A 19,469-nucleotide genomic window follows, 5' to 3' on the forward strand; every position below is an offset into this window, starting at 1 on the left:
TAGCCAATTTTGTTTATAAGAAATATTGCAGAAATGAGTACACCCTAGATTTAATTCAGCAAATGTATAATATTCTAGTGCTTAGTATGTCCTCCAGAACTGTAAGTATATTGGTCTGACCCATGGTATTTCTCCTGCTCTTTTTCTAGCAAAAATTCACTCAGCACTAAATGAAAACTTAAAGTGAAGACCTGATTATTTCAGGAGCCTTGTCATCTATTGCTTTTGAATATTAGTGCTACTTCTGTTATATTTTCACACTTAAAACAATGGTATTCCTATTGTACCATTGTCCTTTTTTATGCTAAGTAATAAGTCACCTGGCAGTTCTCTCCCAAGTGGTTCCATTGCTGCCAGCATTGAGTCATTGAGTATGATTCAGTAGGCTATATAACACTTTTAATCGTCAGGAAATTACTTGTCTTTAAAGTTTTGGTTCAATATTTATCTGTTGAAAAAAAAAATAGCCTTAAACCTATACATATATTTTTTTGTTTGTTTGTTTTATTCAGTAACTTTCAGGAGGGTGTACTCATTTTTGCAACACAACATTTTATCACTTTGATAAGAAAATCTTATTTTGCTGAATAACTGTGACATTCTTCTTTGATCAAGTAATTGATCAAGCAGGCTTGTTGGAACATTATATCTCCAAAGAACCCTAACATGTCATCTAAATTAAGAGTAATTGCTGAATTTGTTATATTATGAGTTAACAAACTTTGTCCAATGATTTCCATTTTATGAAATATCATGTGTTGTGACCATGAAGAAACTACCATTTTGGGACTTTTATGTTGAAATCCATTCAAAGATAGGACTTTGCATCATTTGCTAGCAATTTGCCAATGACCCATGGAAGCATCAAGCAGGTTTGTAAATCTCTTTCATATTTGGGCATAAATAACCTTTTTAATGACTGGTATTTAGTTACCACATTTGGATATCACGTGGAATGACCTCAAAAAACAATGAGTATTAAATTATTTCTACAAGTATTCATTTTTATTATACATTTCATAGTGACCTTTTGTGGGAAGCTAGCTTGTTTTATTTAGGTGGCCAATTCTATGCTAGTAAATTTTGACTGAATTTGAAATATCATGTGGTGCGACCAAATATCGTGAATGTTTCAGTTTTATACCGAATGTTTTATATTTCAGATATATGTCCCAGATTGGCGGTTTTTGAGCTTTTTTATTCAATTAAAAAATGGTTTATATAAATGAAAAACTTTATTTTAGTATCATTTGGAATAGATTTTTATGCAGTTTGGTTCATTTTAGATGGTTTATGTTTAATCTTTGTACAATATATATAAAAAAAAAAAAATAAAAAATAGAGCATATAATTTTAGTTAGGTAATTATGCATGTACTAGTAATTTATTTATTAGTAACTTTTACCAGATTCCGCTGCCAAGCAAAATAAAATAAATGCTCGCCATAGGCAGCATGTTAATTGCTAATAAACTGTAAGATGTTCATGCTGTGATCTCAGAACCTCAGAACCTAATAATCTGGTTTGGCTTGTGTTTTGCAATGGAAACATTTAATGATTCAAAGAATCAAACCACAGTAAGATGTGAGTTAAACAGCTGTTTATAATTGTTTTGTGTGCTATTTCTTTAGACAGACATGCAAATATTTACGTGTTTGTGCTGCAATTAACTATTCAATCACAAAACAAAGTGAACTTCATGTACAGGCTACTTTTTCCTTACATAAATTTGTCTTACATAGACATATTATCACAGAACCTACCCTGTTACTTCTTAATAATATTATTCATGCGGTGTATTATTACAATTACTACTGAACAATTACTACTTAAAATCACAAAATGGTCACTTCAAACATAAGCAACAACAGATACAATCGAAAGCCTGCCAAAATAAATTACGCTCCTCTGAACGTCCGTCTTCTCTTGTGTTCGCATGAGAGGAATCATTAGACATTAAGGGACGATTTTCTGCATCCTGGTCTGTGAGTAGACTTGGATTTCCATGATCTTCTTTAAAAAAAAATACCAAAAAATAAAGACAGTTTATATAGAATATAATATCATAGCCTTTATAAATCTTTGTTTATTTTATAATATAATTATTAATTACAGTATTACCCTGTAAAAGTGAAAATTTTACTAAGGAAGAATGTAAATCTTTAAATACTTACTTTTCAAGCAATAATACAAAGACCGCTTCTAGAAAAGAAATGAAAACATCAATATATCTGTATTCAAAGCAATAAAACACACATTTAATATTTCGCTTTGGACCGTTTACATGTTTCCTTGTTTCCCTGAAGCAGAAGTTGTCATTAATGTGTAAACACCTATCCACCTTCTTTTCCCCCCGCAAGAGCGGGTTTGGCCACTTGTACATTTTATGGGTCAGGCTTCTGGTCTCATCCACGTCCAGCTATTTTTAGCTGTTCAAACCAGCTAATTTTGCCACTTGATATTGCAAACGAATGTGTCTTACCATGTTATTTACAGTTAGTTTTACCGTTTACTACACATTGTTATTATTCTCTGTATTTCCCTATAATGGACTGAAAGTCTCATCCATATAGGCGTACTTCCACGTTGAAGAAAAAGGTGGACAGAGCCTACAGGAAGAAATTGATTACAGCAGACAGAAAAGAAAAAAGCTGACAACTTCACCTTCACTCCCTTAGCCACTGTATTAGAAAAACCTTTGCAGCAAGTGTTTTTTCTAGTTTTATGCCAAGGTAATGTGAAAGTAGTTATTGTGTTATAAATCCACATTTAAAAATGAAAAACTTTGCTTTTTGTTAATATCTGTGGAAACACACCATCACGATTTGTGTAAAAGGCATGGTGATCAATAGGCCTACCTCTGATTTTGAGTCCTGTACAATTTTATTAATTGCATTCAGATTCTTCTCACATTCCAGTAACTCCAAGTCATTGAACAGACAGTCCACTGCATACAGGTTCTCTCTCTTTATCACATTGTTGCTGTCTAGTATAGTTTTCTCAGGGTCATTTGTGAAATGGAGCACCACCATGATGACTGGCCTGGAAGCTGTAAGGCAGTTAAAAGTGGATAGTTAATTGGATCATGAGAAAAACTAATTCGGTTAATAAGTTTTATCATTAACCTAGCTTCCTACACTTGTAAGTGACCTTTCACTTGATCAAGGTACTTCAATGCATTGTCAATGTCAGTTCCAGCACGGGAAATAATAGGGCAGAAAAACAGAATGAAATGACATCCATCAGGGGAAGAGACCTCCTTCAAGCCAGATTTCTTCAGCTTTTTCTTTAAGTCATCTATAGCGTGCTCCATTGTCTTTCCTGAATCCAAAATTAGGGGAAAAAAAGATAAAATGGTTAAAGAATGGTTAAAGTGGTTACTACATATTACAACATCAAGGACACAAAACGTTATTTTATTGGACAAATCAATCAGTGCCTTACAAAACATACTAAAGGCTATGGAAGAAAAAAAAGCTAACACAAACAATCCGCTTATGCTGCACAGTACCAGGGTTGGGGTCAATTCAGGAATGAACTCAATTCCAATTCAAAGAAGGAATTGGAATTGGAATTCAACAACAATTACAGGAAACAGAGTTGGAATTGAATTGGAATTACAGGAAGTGGAATTGAATTCAGGGAAATTCCACTGAATTCCGTTTATTGCTGTTTCTGAGCATTTATCTGTGATTGCATTTAGAGACATAGATTTAAACTTTATTTATGATGCTTTACAAATACCAAGTAATGTATGAAATAGAGTTGATCAAATGCAAGTAAATAAAAATGAGAACTGTACATTATGAATTAATAATTGAATGACAGTGGTGATAAGTTTCTGGATGTACTATACATTCAATATATGATTACCACATAATATACACTACCGTTCAAAAGTTTGGGGTCAGTACATTTTTATTGTTTCTTTTTTTTTTTTTTTTTTTTTTTTTTTTTTAAGAAATTAATTTTTATTCACCGAGGATGTATTAAGTTAATAATTAAAAGTTTATTAAAAGTTAATAATAAATAATTTACATTGTTATAAAATATTTATATTTTGAATAAACACTGTACTTTTTAAACTTGTTATTCATGAAAAAAAAAATCACAGGTTCCAAAAAATATTTGGCAGCACAACTGTTGATATTATCCAAAATTGATCATTCTAATAATAAATCCGCATATTAGAATGATTTCTGAAGGATCATGTGACACTTAAGACTAACAGCTGATAGAAATTCAGCTTTTCATCACAGGAATAAATTCTATTTTAAAGTACGTTCAAATAAAAAACATTATTTTATATTGTAAAAACATTTTGCAATATTACTGTTTTTTTTTCTATATTTTTAATCAAATAAATGCAGCCTTGATGAGCATAAGAGACTTCTTTAAAGACTATTACAAGTCTTACTGACCCCAAACTTTTGAAGGGTAGTGTATGTCTCAACTCACAAAAAAATGAGTCATGTTCATTCATGTATTTCATTCACTTTTTATTGCATCAAATTATCATCATTTCCTGAAAATTGTCATCGCTAAGATTGCATCTCTCAGGCCTAAATATCTCAAGTGGAATTTAGTGGAATTTATTTGATTTCAATTCTGTTTCCTGACATTCCAATTCAATTCCAGTTCCATTTTCTGTCAGCTGCATGCAATTCCAATTCCATTCCAGGAAGTGAATTGGAATTTACCATTCATTCTCAATTCAATTCATGAATGGCCCCAACCCTGCACAGTACTGTAAAAGACTCGACCAAATCTTATTGCTTAATCAGCATTTACCTTTGTAATGTTTCACACTAAATCTTGCGGGCCGAAATCACGGTAACCAGTCGGGTGGAAGTTGCTTTGGGTGTGAGGGGTTCAGTCTGCAATCGCTGCGTGCGGTTTTTTTTTCTTTCACTTTCGAAATCCGTAAGGGATTCATAGGGAGAGGGGAGGAGGAGAAGGGGGGCACAGTGCCTCGTTTTGGTCGTCCATCCGCCCCACCCCCCCGTGCTGTCCCTGATCACGCCTGTTCCGGCTGTTCCATCTGACTCAGTGAAATGTTGTTACTGTTTTTGCGTTGTCATCTTGCTTAAGCGCCGCGTAGTGGCTTCTCTGTTCACCAAGCTTCTCCCAGTATTAAGGTGAAAATAGGAAGCGCAGCGCTGAGGCGTGATTACACCGGTCTAAAACGCAATGTAGAGCAACCTGATTTTAGTGGAAAAATATTTTTGTGAAAAGTGCCGTTAGAAGGGAATAACGATTTCTTTATTTTTTTAAGTGTAGTTTTAGAAAATACGATTTATGCCTGTTTGTTAGTTTCAACGTGACGCCTCAAAATTTGATAGGCTATTTCATACAGGCTCCATGATGATGCACTCAGAATCTCATAAACATGCGCAGATTGTTGTTGTTATTATTAGGTCGATTTTTAGTATTTTATGTATACTCCTTTTAGTTGATTTACCCATCTATTTTACAGATTCAGCTATAATAATACAGATTATTTTACATAATTGTTATTCAATTATCATTCTAGGCTCCGTGGTAACGCACTTAAAATCTCATGCACAAATTATAGGGCAACACAGATGAAGTTAAGACATTTTGTAAATGATGGAAATGAATCGGTGAAATACATAATACGTACTTACCGATTGTTTTTCTTAAGATGTTTAAAGTGCTGCGAGAGGTTTGAGCGTTAGAGTAAATCACGAGTCACTGAGCAACACTTTCATTTTCATCTGATACAAGCTCAGCCTTCTTTCAACACATTAGCTCAGTACATTACGTTGCTATGGGCTATGTCTGTTTTATAGGCTAACATCTTTCGCTTAGATGTAAACAATAGCCTAGAGAAAGAAAAACTTTATTTGGATGATTTATTCAATAAGTTAATAGCCTATAGCCTACAGATATAAGTTAAGGTTTTCAAATTTTCCTTCATACATTAAACTACAGCTAATCTATTTAATCATATTTTTTGTAAGAGTATATTGAATAGTAAAAAGTACATAAACCTGTGAGCTCAATCATCTACTTGACCCAATTTTACTCTTCTGATAATGTTTTATTAATGAATAACCTCATTCTAACTGGTAGGGTGAATTCAGGTAAAGTGGGCTGTTTAAGCTTGATACTCTGTTCAAAGGGTGTATACTTTCAGAGCATGGTTTGTAATTAAAGGTATACACTCTTTTTTTTTAAAATGCTAAAATAGTTTTGGTGGATGCAATATGACACTGGTGGGTGTGACTACACCTCAAAGGAGGACCGTGTGTCATGGTGAAATGTAGAAACACAAGATTTTTATTTGTAACATTTAAGGTTGCTCAATAAATGTTTTATTCAATACTACCATCAACAGGGTATAAAATACAAAGAATATATATATATATACAGAGAGAGAGAGAGAGAGAGAGAGACATTCAGTGGCTATTTATGTTTTTAGAAAACATATGAATGCATTTAAAAGTTAAGGAGTTTAGAGAGCATAGAAAGAAAAACATTTTTACATATGGTTACCATTTTAAATGTTTTTTAAATCAATATTCTGATTTCTGAATGTTCTGGTTTTCAGATTTCATCAAATTAATGTCAACACAACATGTTCTTTCACTTGTTTGGTTTGTCTGATCATACAGTATGCATTAATAAATCATGTTTTTTTTTTAATTAAGATGCACAATAATTTTTGATAAATAAGGGCCCACTTTACTCTTTACCTGAAAAGAAACTTGTCTGGAGTACATGACCTCAAAATGTTTATTGGTATATATCTTGTAAATAACACTTTATATTAACTGTATTTAAACTGAAATATTATAGCTTCAAGTCAACAAAATAAAGAAAAGTAAAGAAAAAGACATCTAGGTATCTAAATGACGTTTTACAAAAAAGCGGCGCACTTTACCTGACTTCACCCTATTTAACTTTTTACCTCATTGCACTTCTGAAAATACATAAACACATTCACAAATAATAACCAATGTGGAGTTCATACGAATCTTCCAGCGGGATATTTTAAAAATCATGAAAATACATGAAGGACATAAATTTGAAGTGTTTATCCTCAAAAGGTTGAGACTGTCGCATGTGGTTTGAGGACTAGAATAGACAAAACATGCCACTGCATTTGTGTCACCGTGTAACATGCATTTAATATAACGTTAACTTTTATGATTCATTAGCCCATATTTAGGATTATCTATAATAATCTGATCTGCTGAAAATTAAATCTTTCAAGTGTGAGCTCAGTGGTACTTTTCTCAGAAGTTTTGCACCATTGAAGAAGGTCTATTGAGGCCCCCTAGTGGGCCTCGACGAGAATAGGTCGAGAACAACTGTTTTAATAATCCTGCATTACCAGAGACTGCAGTTTCAGGACTGCATTTCTAGGACCCTAGTTTTTTTGTGACAGCGCCACCTAGCCAATTCTACACCTTATTACTGCGAGAGGATCATACTCCAATTGTTTTAGCTAGACGATTATTGCACAGCAGTTCGCTAGAGGTCAGTAGTGCACAAGCAGATTAAAAACCACCACAAATCAACAGAAGAAAAACGCTGGTTCTCATTTAAACATCCGAGCATGGCGGATAAGAAAACAACCGGTAAGTATGCTTTCCATTTAAATTTCTGTAGCCTATCCTTTGGGTAATAACAGTGGATGGTAAAAATAAATAAATAATGTGCAACGCAACGCTTGTCAATCTGTTTACAACTCTACGTTTCTCGTTATTTGCGGCAAAACATGTTAACAGTTATGCTATGCACTGCTATTGTCTGATCATGTAAACCCAGCTGTAGTTCACATTGGGATGATTTGTCGTCCTCAGTCCGCTCGCACGATCCCAACCAGCGGCGTGTCCTGGACAGCGCGACGCGCCAGCGCCGTTTAACCCGTCAGCTCGAGGCTCTCGAGAAAGACAATTTCCAGGATGACCCTCACGCGAGCCTCCCGCAGCTCGTCAAGCGGCTACCGCAGTTCGACGAGAGCAACGAATCCGGTAACGAATCGAGTCGGTGTTATGCATCAGTCCCCATCCTTTTGCTCGCATTGATGTCTTCTTTACCAACTGTATCCGACGATGACATCTGTGCTGTCTTTGTTGTTCTCGCCCGATTGATTCTGATTTCAAGGCAAGCGGAGGAAGAAGACGAGGGGTGATCATTTTAAGCAGAGGTTCCGCAAAAACTTCCAGACTCTTCTGGAGGAGGAGGTAACGCATCTGTCACTCGCTAGTACTGCGTGCTGACAAACACCCACATACATGTCTCTAGTGAATACTACAACATGAATAAAGAATGTGATCCTTTAGGACCATTAAAATGTTTTTCGTCGACATTATTTTCATGACCGTTAGCTGTGATTTAAAGTGTTAAGTATTAATATATCATCGTAGCATTTGTTATAAAAATGTTATTACAATAAGTAGTGCTATTAAGAATAACCTAGTCCTTAAAAGTTACATTTTATGGGTTTGGCTTCTGGACCTTCAGCTATTTTTAGCTGTACAAAACCGCTAGTTTTGCAAATTAGTGTGATATTGCAAATTAGTGTGTCTACCCTGTTATTTTAATGTATTATCTTAAATGCGAACACACTGGTTTGTAGTGCAAACAGTTTTACTGTTTACCGCACGTTGTTATTCTCAATATTTCTCTATATAGTGTTTTCACTATGCATCATCAGTCGGCCATGTTGGCAGCACTGAATGTAAACAATGCCATGATCTGAATGAACCTCACATATTTAGCTGATTATTGTTGCTGAAAATGTCCAATTATTGTCATGTTTTGGGCTGTACTAATACACTAAAACATTTGGAGTATTATAGACCAGTGGTTCCCAACCATGTTCCTGGAGGCCCCCAAAACGGCACGTTTTCCATGTTTCCTTAATCACACACCTGATTCAGATTATCAGTTCATTAGAGACTCCAAGACCTGAAATGGGTGTATCAGACAAAGGAGAGATGCAAAATGTGCAGTGTTGGGATGCATCCAGGAACATGGTTGGGAACCACTGCATTAGACTACCAAAAGTTGTAACAAATCAAGGAGAAGAGTTTAAAAACCTATCTGAGAAAAGATGTTTGTGGTTGGCCGAACTGAACCAGGATTTCCAGGGCAAAAATCTTGACAACATTCGTGTTTGTTCTTATAATTTCCAGTCCGGTAGTTAAAATATATTAGGTGAATATCTTAACTAATACTGCTTGTATGTATCTTTAGCACTTACTGACTTTAGTTTGTCGAATTTTTTTTTAGCTCTTTCCTGCTTACTAAGCCATTCTCTGTATGATTTAGCAGCATAAATTAGCAGAACAACATATTCAGTAGTACATTAACCGTGCAGTCCATGCTGTTGTTTACATCTATCGCCGATATGGCCATGCATCCGGGTAACTGACCAAATCGTGACGTAAGTGCAAACACACTATAGTGCCTAATAAATCAGAAGTCTCACCCATAGGCTTACTTCCGTGTTAAAGAATAAGGTGGATAGTTTCTTTTTTACTTTTTGGAGTCGTGGATGTGTTCTGTACCTCTTACTCCCTTTTTTTTCCATTCTTTCAGGACTTGAGTGTCAGTGAGGGTCCGAACTATCTGACTGCATGTGCTGAGCCCTCCAAGTTTCCTCAGCGACATTTCTGTGCAGTGTGCGGCTTCCCTTCAAACTACACTTGTGTGTCATGTGGAGCTCGCTACTGCTGTGTCCGATGTTTAGGAACACACCATGAGACCAGGTAATGCACTCGTTCACGCATGTGAGAGTGAAAGGCAACACACTTCCTTAAAAGTGAGACTAGATAACAGCAACACAAACTGTTTTGTTACAGCTCACTGACACCATAAGAAAAGGTGACATTAAAAAATTCAGCCAAAAATTTAAATTCTGTCATTGTTTACCTCATGTTGTTTCCAAACCTGTAGGACTTTCTTTTTTGTGGAAAATAAAATATTTTGAAGAAAGTTTTCCAAGAAGAAGAACGTTATACAGGTTTAGAACAATAAGACAACATAATTTTCATTATGCATTTAAGGTCAAGATTAAAACAACATTAAAAGGTGGCATATGGTAAATTAATAAGACTAGGGAAGATGAAATAAGTATAAATTTTTTTTTTTTTTTTTAGGTGTCTAAAGTGGACGGTATGATTTGCTTCTCTCTACTGAACTCCTATCAAAATCAAAACAAGCTTATGTTTCTCAGAAGCATCACAGTCATTTGCCTGCACAATAAACATGTTGAGGTATAAATCACTAGAAGCCTTAGGTCTGACAGCTGAAATAATAGTCTGTCATCTCTGCACCTCAATGTACAACAAGTAGGCTGCACTTCATTTGAAATTTCACATCAGATGAAATATAAAGCATTTGCCAAAATGCGTGGCAAGCTTTACAGAGAAAATATAGAGAATGCCAGTGAAAAGAATGGAAAGACTCTCATCTCATGATGACAAAAGTTAAAATATGTTCAGGAATTTCTTTCATAATTAAAGGAACCTGAAGCAGATACAATGATTTTTGTAATTTAGCACAAAATATTGCTTTCGTTTGTAAATATGTGTACATATTTGTTTCTCTTGTTATAAAATTGTAATAAATGACTAAAATTGTTAAAATGCTTGTTTTATGATAATGACTTTGCACCAATGCCACAGATGAATTTAAAGTAAAAGCATAAAAAACCCATATATATATATATATATATATATATATATACACACACACACACACACATATATATATATATATATATATATATTTTTTTTTTTTTTTGATGCTCTTTAATTTCATTCTTTTACTTTAAATTCATCAAATTATATTTTCATACTTTTTAAAAATACCATTTCCTTTCAATACTCTTCATACATTTTTTCATTTTGAACACCAACATGTTTTACATTTCCAGCATTTTGTCACTGTGATAAAGGTGGTAAATCCTTTCTTTTTGGATGACTAAAGTTTGGTGTGCGTGTGCGTTTGTTTACAGCGCGTATTGAGCTCCATATGATGAGAGCATTGTTCTGATTAAGACCCTAAATTGCATTCATTCATTTGGTTCACTCTGTGCTTAGAACCAAAAGACTAAAACATTCACACAAAAACAGCACAGAAATGAGTATGTTCTCCTCTTCTTGTATCTGTCCCACATCATTATTCTGGCAGCTGTTTCAATAACTTTGTGCTCTCCAACATTTCTATATAAAGCGCAGTTTGTGTGTGTCAGCCAGTCCATAGTTGGTTTTATGTTGGTGGAAAAGTTCAGTCAGAGCCTTCATGTATAAACTGTGGTAATGATCCACCTGTTCCTGAGAAGGACTGTCAACCTGAGGCACAGTAATGGGACTGCCCACTGAAAGGGACAAAGGTACATTGCATTCATATATACCAAAATTTGCTACTTCAATCTAAATAAGAGTTTAGCAGTTCTATACATTTCAGTAGTAGATGGATAAGAGTTGCTACAGCAACATCTTTACATAAACAATAGTTTGTTAAAAAAAAAAAAAAAAAAAAAAAAAAAACTGTTTTGAACTGACCCACAGTGGTGACAGGACGTCTGTACGGCAGAAGCAGCCAGCGACCCCCAGTGAAGAGACATGGAGCAAAACCCATAATCTGCTTAAAAAGTGCCTGCAGCCGTCGGCCCATACTGCCCTCAGACAGAACCACCTGTGGGAAAAGCTCGTTCTCACCAAAGGAGTACACAGGAACCAGGTCAGCCCTGAGTGAACAGCAATAAGAAATGAAGTCAAACATGTAAAAATGTGAAAAGTCTTTCATAAGTTGGTTTGGTCCCTTTTTAATATTTTTTTTTAAGCATTTTTTTTATGACTCAGTTTTTATATTTATAAATTAAAGGTGTGGTATTATATATAATGGTATTATATATAATATATATGTTATATTGCTAGCTAGTTGTTAAAATGGGTAGTGCAGTCCAAATTAAAAATATGGTTTCTCCTGCCCCCTCCTCCTCAGACTTGTATGGAAGCTTGTTTTCACCACTGAATAAAAAATATAAAAAAAGGATATTGCAACATTTTCTCACAATTTTGACTTTTTTTTCTTAGAATGGCATGATATAAACTTACAATTGTGAGTTATAAAGTCAAAATTGTGAAATATAAACTCAATTCTAACTTTTTCTTTCTCAGAATTGCACGATATAAACTTGCAATTGTAAGAAAAAAGACGGAATCGTGAGATAAAAACGCAATTGCAAGTTATAAAGTCAGAATCGCATGATACAAACAAGCAATTTCAAAAAATAAAGTCTGAAATGCAAGATAAAACTCGCAATTCTGACATAAAATCAACTGTGAGGTATAAAGTCGGAATTGCGTAATATAAACTCAATTCTTTTTTTCCTCAGAATTGCATAACATAAATGTACAATTGCAAATAAATAAACACGTCTGACATTTTCTTAGAATTGCGATATATAAACTCTAAATTCTGACTTTTTTTCTCAGAATTGCGTGATATAAATTCAGTTGCGAGTTACAAAGTCAGAATTGGGAGATATAAACTCAATTCTGACTTTATTTCTCAATTGCATGATATAAACTATTTATATCTTGCAATTCTGACTTTTTTTCTCAGAATTGTGAGATATAAATTCGATAAATTGCGAGTTAATAAAGTCCAATTTTGAGGGGGTAAAAAGACTGATATGTTTTCAGAATTGCGAGTTTACATCTCACAATTCTGATGTAATAACTCGCAATTGTGAGAAAAAGTCACAACTGTGAGATATAAACTTGCAATTCTGAAAAAAAGTATGAGTTTATAACTTACAGTTGCGAGTTTATATCATGAAAATCTAAAAAAAAGTCACAATTGCGAGATGTAAACTCACAACTGCAAGAAAAAAGTTGTGAGATTAAATAGTCGCCATTACCTTTTTTATTTATTTTTTTAATTCAGTGGCGGAAACGGGCTTCCATTGACTCGAAGCTCACGTGGGTTGTCAAGTTGAGGACATGCAACAGGAACGAGTGCAACTGACAATAGAAGACGACAGGCTTTATACTATAAGCTGACGAGTTGATTTATCTGCATTTTATTATGCCTCTGGTCATAGAAGTTTTTAGTTGGATGCCAGGGCTTGTTAGATCAGGTAGAATATGTGATCTCTGACCCAGTTTGTTTGCTCGCTTCCATGGCTGTATTACGCTGTGTTTCCAACAACTGGCAGACGGGACTGTCGAAATACTATTGGTTACACTGGTAATGGGCAGAATCATACAAACCAAAACAAAAGCAGACATTCCAACATGGAATGCACATTTTTAAAGTAGAATAACTGGCTGTAGCATTGTTTTACAGAGAAATAAGCATGTGAACTTAATGTTTCCTAAATATCTGCAAATGTATTATGGTGCTTTTATGCTTTAGTGCAGTCAAACAACTACATACAGCACCTTTAACTTCCATGGTTTCTCCATGACTTTTTTGTTCAAGTTCTACCTCCTTTCCCTCTAGTTAAAATTTTTGCCATCCTCTATTTTGAGTAGTGTTTCTCAGGAATCACGTCATGAAAGACATCATGTAAATTCATTGGTAACAGACAGTATAAACCTTAAAGCACCATCAGTTAATGGAATTTCTGTAAATAAGGAATTTATTTATAAATATTTTATTGTAATATATTGGCACTCCTAGTTTCTGTGAATAAATGTTTGAAAGTGAAGAGCTAAGCTATTACAACAAAAGCATCAGAAACATCTTGGTTACCTTTGAATAATGTCTTTGATAATGGAGAGTCTTAAAGGACTAGATCACTTCCAGAATAAATATATACTGCTTATTTACTCACCCCCATATCAGCCAAGATGTTAATGTTTTTGTTTCTTCAGTAGAAAAGAAATTAAGGTTTTTGAGAACTTTTTTTTCCTCCACATAGTGGACTTCAATGGGAGCCAATAGGTTGAAGGTCCCAACTGCAGCATTTGTGGTAAAATGGCTGATCGCTTTGCTAGATAAGACCCATATTCCTCCGCTGGAATTGTGTAGAGCCCTTCAAAGCTGCACTGAAACTGCAGTTTGGACTTTCAACCCGTTGATCAACATTGAAGTCCACTAGAAAAATCCTGGAATGTTTTCCTCAAAAGCCTTAATTTCTTTTCAACTGAAGAAAGAAAGATATGAACATCTTGGATGACATGGGTTTGCTGAGGCCCCATAGTGTGTCACAATCCCTGGTTGAGAACCACTGGTTTAAACTAGAGGTTTATTTCGGTCAATCTTCTCGTCTCGTTTGTTTCTCTTACTCACCCGTGTTCAAGGGCCAGTCGTACAAAACCCTTCCTGTGTTTCATGACCACAGTGTTTACTCCTGAAGATGAGGTAAGTGATTCCTCTGCCCCACCAATGATGATGATCACAGCGTTACCCACACCAGTACGGCTCAGCAAGTAATCTAAACTCTCCTTACTGACAGGCAACAGACCTGAGAAAGAGAAACAAATGGAGAAACACTTCATCCTTGTCGACATGTTCTTAATATCTTTTTTCTCATTGAGTCTCATTTTAGCTTGTTATTTTACTGACCTGCAGACAAAATATATTCTCTGAAGAGAGGAAGGCGGAAAAGTCCAGCCAGGATTGCAAGCGTGGGGCGTATTCCAGGAAAGGTTTCCTTAAATCCATTACGGTCTGTGCTGAAACACGAGAAGGCTCCGACACACATGATGCCATGGGGGTGACAACCCATAATATAGTTCTTATTGGGATTCAATTCAGCAGTCTTTACCAGCTGAGAAGAATAGAAAGTCATAAAAAAGACAGAGAGGGGAAAAAGAGGTGGGATACAAAAGATTCAAGAGCTTAATTTGAAGAATAACTGATGTGTTACACCAGTTACTAAGTATAATTTTTACCTTCACAGGAAAATAGTCTCTGTAGTGTTTCCATACTTCCCAGTTTCTCACAAATTTTGTTCGTCTGCCACCTAGTGGACAGAGGAAATATTAACATTTTGACAAAATATTTTTAATTCTATCAGACAGTGAAAGCTGTTTTAAGAATCTGAATGATCTAGTTTTTAGGTTGGCCCCAAAAAAATTACAACTAATAATTTTCTCACCCTTATGTCTTTTCAAACCTGACTTTATTTTTATCTGTGAGAAAGAAAAGAAATTTGGAAGAATCCTGAAAAACAAACAGTTTTGGTGACCAAAGACAAAAAAAAAACCCCTGATTTTGCAGAATGTCTTATCCAAACCTGAAAAACACGTTAGACAGGTTTGTAATACATGAGAGTGAGTAAATTATAACCATCCACGTGTTTGTGCGTGTAACAATTTGTAACTGTTAAGAATATAAATGTGTTTTTTGTGATGGGTTGACCTCTTTCGGGTGTGTGCCAATCATAGATCTGCCAGAAGAAGTAGAGTGTGGGAATGAGCCACAGAGAGGTGAACATCAAATAGATCATAAACAGCAGACAGGCTGTTCCTGCATACACACACACATAAACAGAGTTAGTGAGAATGTAACAGTGTCAATCTGACACACAAGGGGAAGCATCCAAAAGTAACTTTTTTCTGTTTGTGTGCAACAGGTCTCACCTAAAAACAGAAATGAAAGCACCCATTGTAAAACACTTATATCCTCGATAAATGCCTTCCACTGGGACTTGTTCTCCTTCCCCTTTAACTCTGTAACTGAGAAAGAGAGGATAAACAGAGAAGACGAATCAGATTAAGGTTGGTCACACATTCTTCACAGTGTTGATCACACGTCACAGATAAACTCTGTCATTTGAGCCGCCTGATTCACTAAAATTACCAAAGCAAGTGTTACAAAAGACCTAAACCGTCAGATTCACTCAATGTAACTCTGTTTCATATAAGTTGAAATATCTTTATTAGGCAATCTGGAAGTCACAGTTCAACAGGCAGCATGATCAGAAATTAACTAGGGCTCATCACAAAAATGTCACAGTCAAAAATGCCACATATATCTAAAATGTGGGAGCACAATAGTGGCCTGTAGTGATTATCTGTTTATTATGTTTTCTAACATTCAATATGGTTCATTATATTCTGTTTCACTGCTTGTAGTTATGGGTTTATTGTCTCTGCAGATGTTAGAAACCTAGGTGTCTGATATCTGTGATTACTGAGTTCCAAAGGTGAGTGATTTTAATTGTGTAGCTAATATAAGAGATTTTCTTTAATGAACACCAAACTTCTATACTGGACATGAGTATATGGACAGTAGTAAGTTGTATAATCTATTATAGGAATCATCTAGTTAATTTAAATGGATTCTAGCAACTCCTTCCTTACGTTATATCTTGATTTGAGTTTCTAACAGCCAAAACTGTTCAGATTTTTTCTCCTTTTGTATAATTTGAGGGGGGAAAAGCCACTGTAAGTTTCCACTGTAAGTGCAACTTGAAGTTCAGCTGTGAGCCAGGACCTACTTCTGTGACCTGTTGCACCTAGGATATGTGTACAAACTTGTTGGAGCAGCAGATGTCATCATTCAGTTTGCTGAGGTAAAGCTCCTAAACATTTTAAAAGGGTTCACAATGTGTTTGTTTATTAATGTGGCGCCATGTAGTCAATCAGCAAATCACCTTAGATTCCATATGCAAACTTTGGGTGTACACAAACTCTATTAGTATGGGATAGGAATGCTATTTTCACCTTATCATACACAGTGGAAATTTTTTTTTTATGTAATATATGTGTGTGTATACTTATAATATTTTATATTAATATAAATAGATGCATGTAAATATTTTCAAAATATGTACTGTATGTGTATTTATATATAAATATACACATATTATGTAACTAAAAACCTTTATTTTGGATGCGATTAATCACAATTAATTGTTTGACAGCACAAAAAAATAGATTACATTTTTAAAAAAAAATAATTTTATTGTCAATTATTACAGATCTATATTATATTCAGTCTGATAATATATGATTATAATTACTTATAATTAAAATCAGTAAAAAGAGGTTCCCAGAAATCATTGTCTCACTACATTCACATGGAAAATTTGATTGTCTTATCAGTTATGTACAGTGATGATGTTTTATAAGGCATTTCAGGTTTTGTTAATGTTTGTAACACTACTTTTGTGTCCTGTTACCCTGATGTTATTTGGTGGGTAATGCTGTACACTGTCTGCTGTACTTTGTCTATACAGCTCAATAGATATTGCTCATAAAAAGTCCACATTTCATTTCATTTTATTCAGCATATAACTCTTTATTTCACCACGTGTCTTTATGGTGCTTATCAGGATCACAAACCAGATTGTAGAACCTCAAGCAGATAGCCGAATTAACATTATATCATTATTGATGTACAGTTAACCCAGAATCCATCCATTAATCATTAAGTAGTCGTATTTCAAATCGTGACATTTGAAAACCAAAACTTGTTTCAGGTAAAGACGACCATAAGTAAATATTATTTTAATATGTGCAGTATGACATCTTGACCCCACTTAGGGCAGTGATGTTGTGTAATGTGACTTTCCAGTTGCATTTTTTTTTTTTTAAATTGCGAAATATATGCACGTGCACTAAGTCAGCATGCATAGTGTTATGATAGGTAAAAAATATATGCTATTTAAACATGCAGGCCTACTGTTTAACCACTTTACGGTGTTGCAAGACATTACGTTACAGTCTTCAAAACTTCTGAACCTTTAGGTTAAAGCTAGATTTTAAATCATTTTTAAATGTGTTATATATATATATCATTCTTAAATCAAATTCTGTACCGTACTGAGATTCGTGAGAGCCTACCGTTATCTGTTCCCATTAAGTGGCCAATTTTAGTGATCCCTGTAGCAAACGAATCCTCTTCCTCACCTTCCCTGACAGAAGCCTCTCGTTACTCTTGTTTGCACTTTGATCGGTTCAATTGGTCAAACAGATAACGATTCGCTCTCTAATCCCGTCATTGTTAATGTATGTATGTACTTTCTGGACTGGCTATCTGGTGTTTATCTCCAGCCACTTACGAATCCGCGTCCGCATGAGTGAAAGCAGTTTCAGTCACCCTTTGCTTGAACATGAATCGTTCGTAAACAACAAAGAACGCATTTCGAGTCTCTGTTGTCGCGCCTATGCAACGAAAACGCCACAAACGCCTACTCTTATGTCAGAATAAGACATGGGATCATGAGATATCGTTTAAATGTCCCTTCAACACTGAACAGCCAGCGGCGCGGTTTGGTTGAATGAAAGCTCCTCGCTTGCGTGCGAGGGTGGAGGGTGGAGCGACTGTGAGCGCCGCGTGCACTGCAGCGCGCACAACCGCTGCATTTAAAAAATGTTGCCTAGTGCTCGCCACTTGTTGCTACATGATGCCAGTGCTAACAGGAAATATGGCGTTATTTCTCTTTTGTAACGAGTGAAACCTGTTTTTCTAGTCAAATGATGAACCTTAGAGATCTAATTTTTTGTTAGAAATAAGTCTAGTCAACATCAAATATTATGTTTTGCATATCAATGATTGGTGTATGTTGTGTACTAAAGAAAGCTTTTTGTTAGGAAAACCTAAGCTTTTTGTCCAGTGTAAAACCATATTGCAGTTTTACTCAGGGGTGAAAACGACATTAAAATTATATCTAAGTTAGAAATGGAACTCATTTAATTGTAAAAGATAGGGTTTTCTTGGTTATAGAAATTAACAGATTAAGTTCAGTGCACCCGTGATAGAAAGATTAATATGCCCTGTGTTTTCAAAGTTAAGTATGTGCTTCACAAGATACCAGGAGGAAAGGTCATGGCAGGAATGGAACAGAATAAAACACTTAAAATAACTATTATTATTATAAATTAATCAATTCATTTTAGTTGGAGGACTGGCAATCTGCATTGTCATAACATAATTTCCTTGTGATTGGTCACATATGTGACACTGGACCACAAAATAGTCATAAGGGTCAATTTTTTTTTTTTTTTGAAATTGAGATTTATACATCATCAAATAAGTTTTCCACTGATATGTGGTTTGTTAGGATAGGACAATATTTGTTCGAGATACAACTATTTGAAAATCTTGAATTTGAGGGTTAAAAAAAATCTAAATATTGAGAAAATCGCCTTAAAAGTTGTCCAAACTAAGTTCTTAGCAATGCATATTCCTAATCAACATTTTTTAATATATGTTTACGGTAGGAAATTTACAAAATATCTTCATGGAGCATGATCTTTACTTAATATCCTAATGATTGTGGCATAAAAGAAAAATTGATCAATTTGACCCATACAATGTATTGTTGGTTATTGATACAAATATACTTATGACTGGTTTTGTGGTCCAGGGTCACATATGGCTAGCTGCTGTGATTGAGTCCATCCAGAAGTTGTCATTTTGAGTGCCCATGAAGCAAAAATTTGAAGCATCCAGGTTGTGCACTTTTGACAAGCCGAGAAACTAACATTGAGATGAAATGTGTTTCGCCAGGAATTTTAGACC

General features: G+C 34.9%; 2 protein-coding genes across 4 annotated transcripts; one reads left to right on the forward strand and one right to left on the reverse strand.

Annotated features, from left to right (window-relative positions):
* The first annotated feature begins 5,978 nt into the window (after positions 1-5,978).
* On the forward strand, positions 5,979-10,385 carry znhit1 (zinc finger, HIT-type containing 1). Of its 2 annotated transcripts, none has more exons than XM_051110305.1 (5): positions 5,979-7,606; positions 7,832-8,014; positions 8,136-8,215; positions 9,576-9,745; positions 10,136-10,385. In XM_051110305.1, exons 1-5 carry the CDS (start codon positions 7,585-7,587, stop codon positions 10,155-10,157), a joined length of 477 nt encoding a protein of 158 aa, XP_050966262.1. In that variant the 5' UTR covers positions 5,979-7,584; the 3' UTR covers positions 10,158-10,385. The 2 variants fall into 2 exon arrangements, with proteins under 2 accessions (XP_050966262.1, XP_050966263.1); XM_051110306.1 differs by having other exon boundaries at positions 7,832-8,002.
* A 376-nt stretch (positions 10,386-10,761) lies between these two features.
* On the reverse strand, positions 10,762-18,230 carry mogat3b (monoacylglycerol O-acyltransferase 3b). Of its 2 annotated transcripts, none has more exons than XM_051110303.1 (8): positions 17,789-18,230; positions 15,581-15,670; positions 15,360-15,467; positions 14,891-14,961; positions 14,562-14,766; positions 14,286-14,460; positions 11,546-11,730; positions 10,762-11,358 (listed from the first exon to the last, which is right to left on the reverse strand). In XM_051110303.1, exons 1-8 carry the CDS (start codon positions 17,802-17,804, stop codon positions 11,204-11,206), a joined length of 1,005 nt encoding a protein of 334 aa, XP_050966260.1. In that variant the 5' UTR covers positions 17,805-18,230; the 3' UTR covers positions 10,762-11,203. The 2 variants fall into 2 exon arrangements, with proteins under 2 accessions (XP_050966260.1, XP_050966259.1); XM_051110302.1 differs by having other exon boundaries at positions 15,581-15,676; positions 17,789-18,228.
* Positions 18,231-19,469: the final 1,239 nt, after the last annotated feature.

This window comes from Labeo rohita, chromosome 5 (assembly GCF_022985175.1).
Source record: "Labeo rohita strain BAU-BD-2019 chromosome 5, IGBB_LRoh.1.0, whole genome shotgun sequence".
NCBI lineage: Eukaryota > Metazoa > Chordata > Actinopteri > Cypriniformes > Cyprinidae > Labeo > Labeo rohita.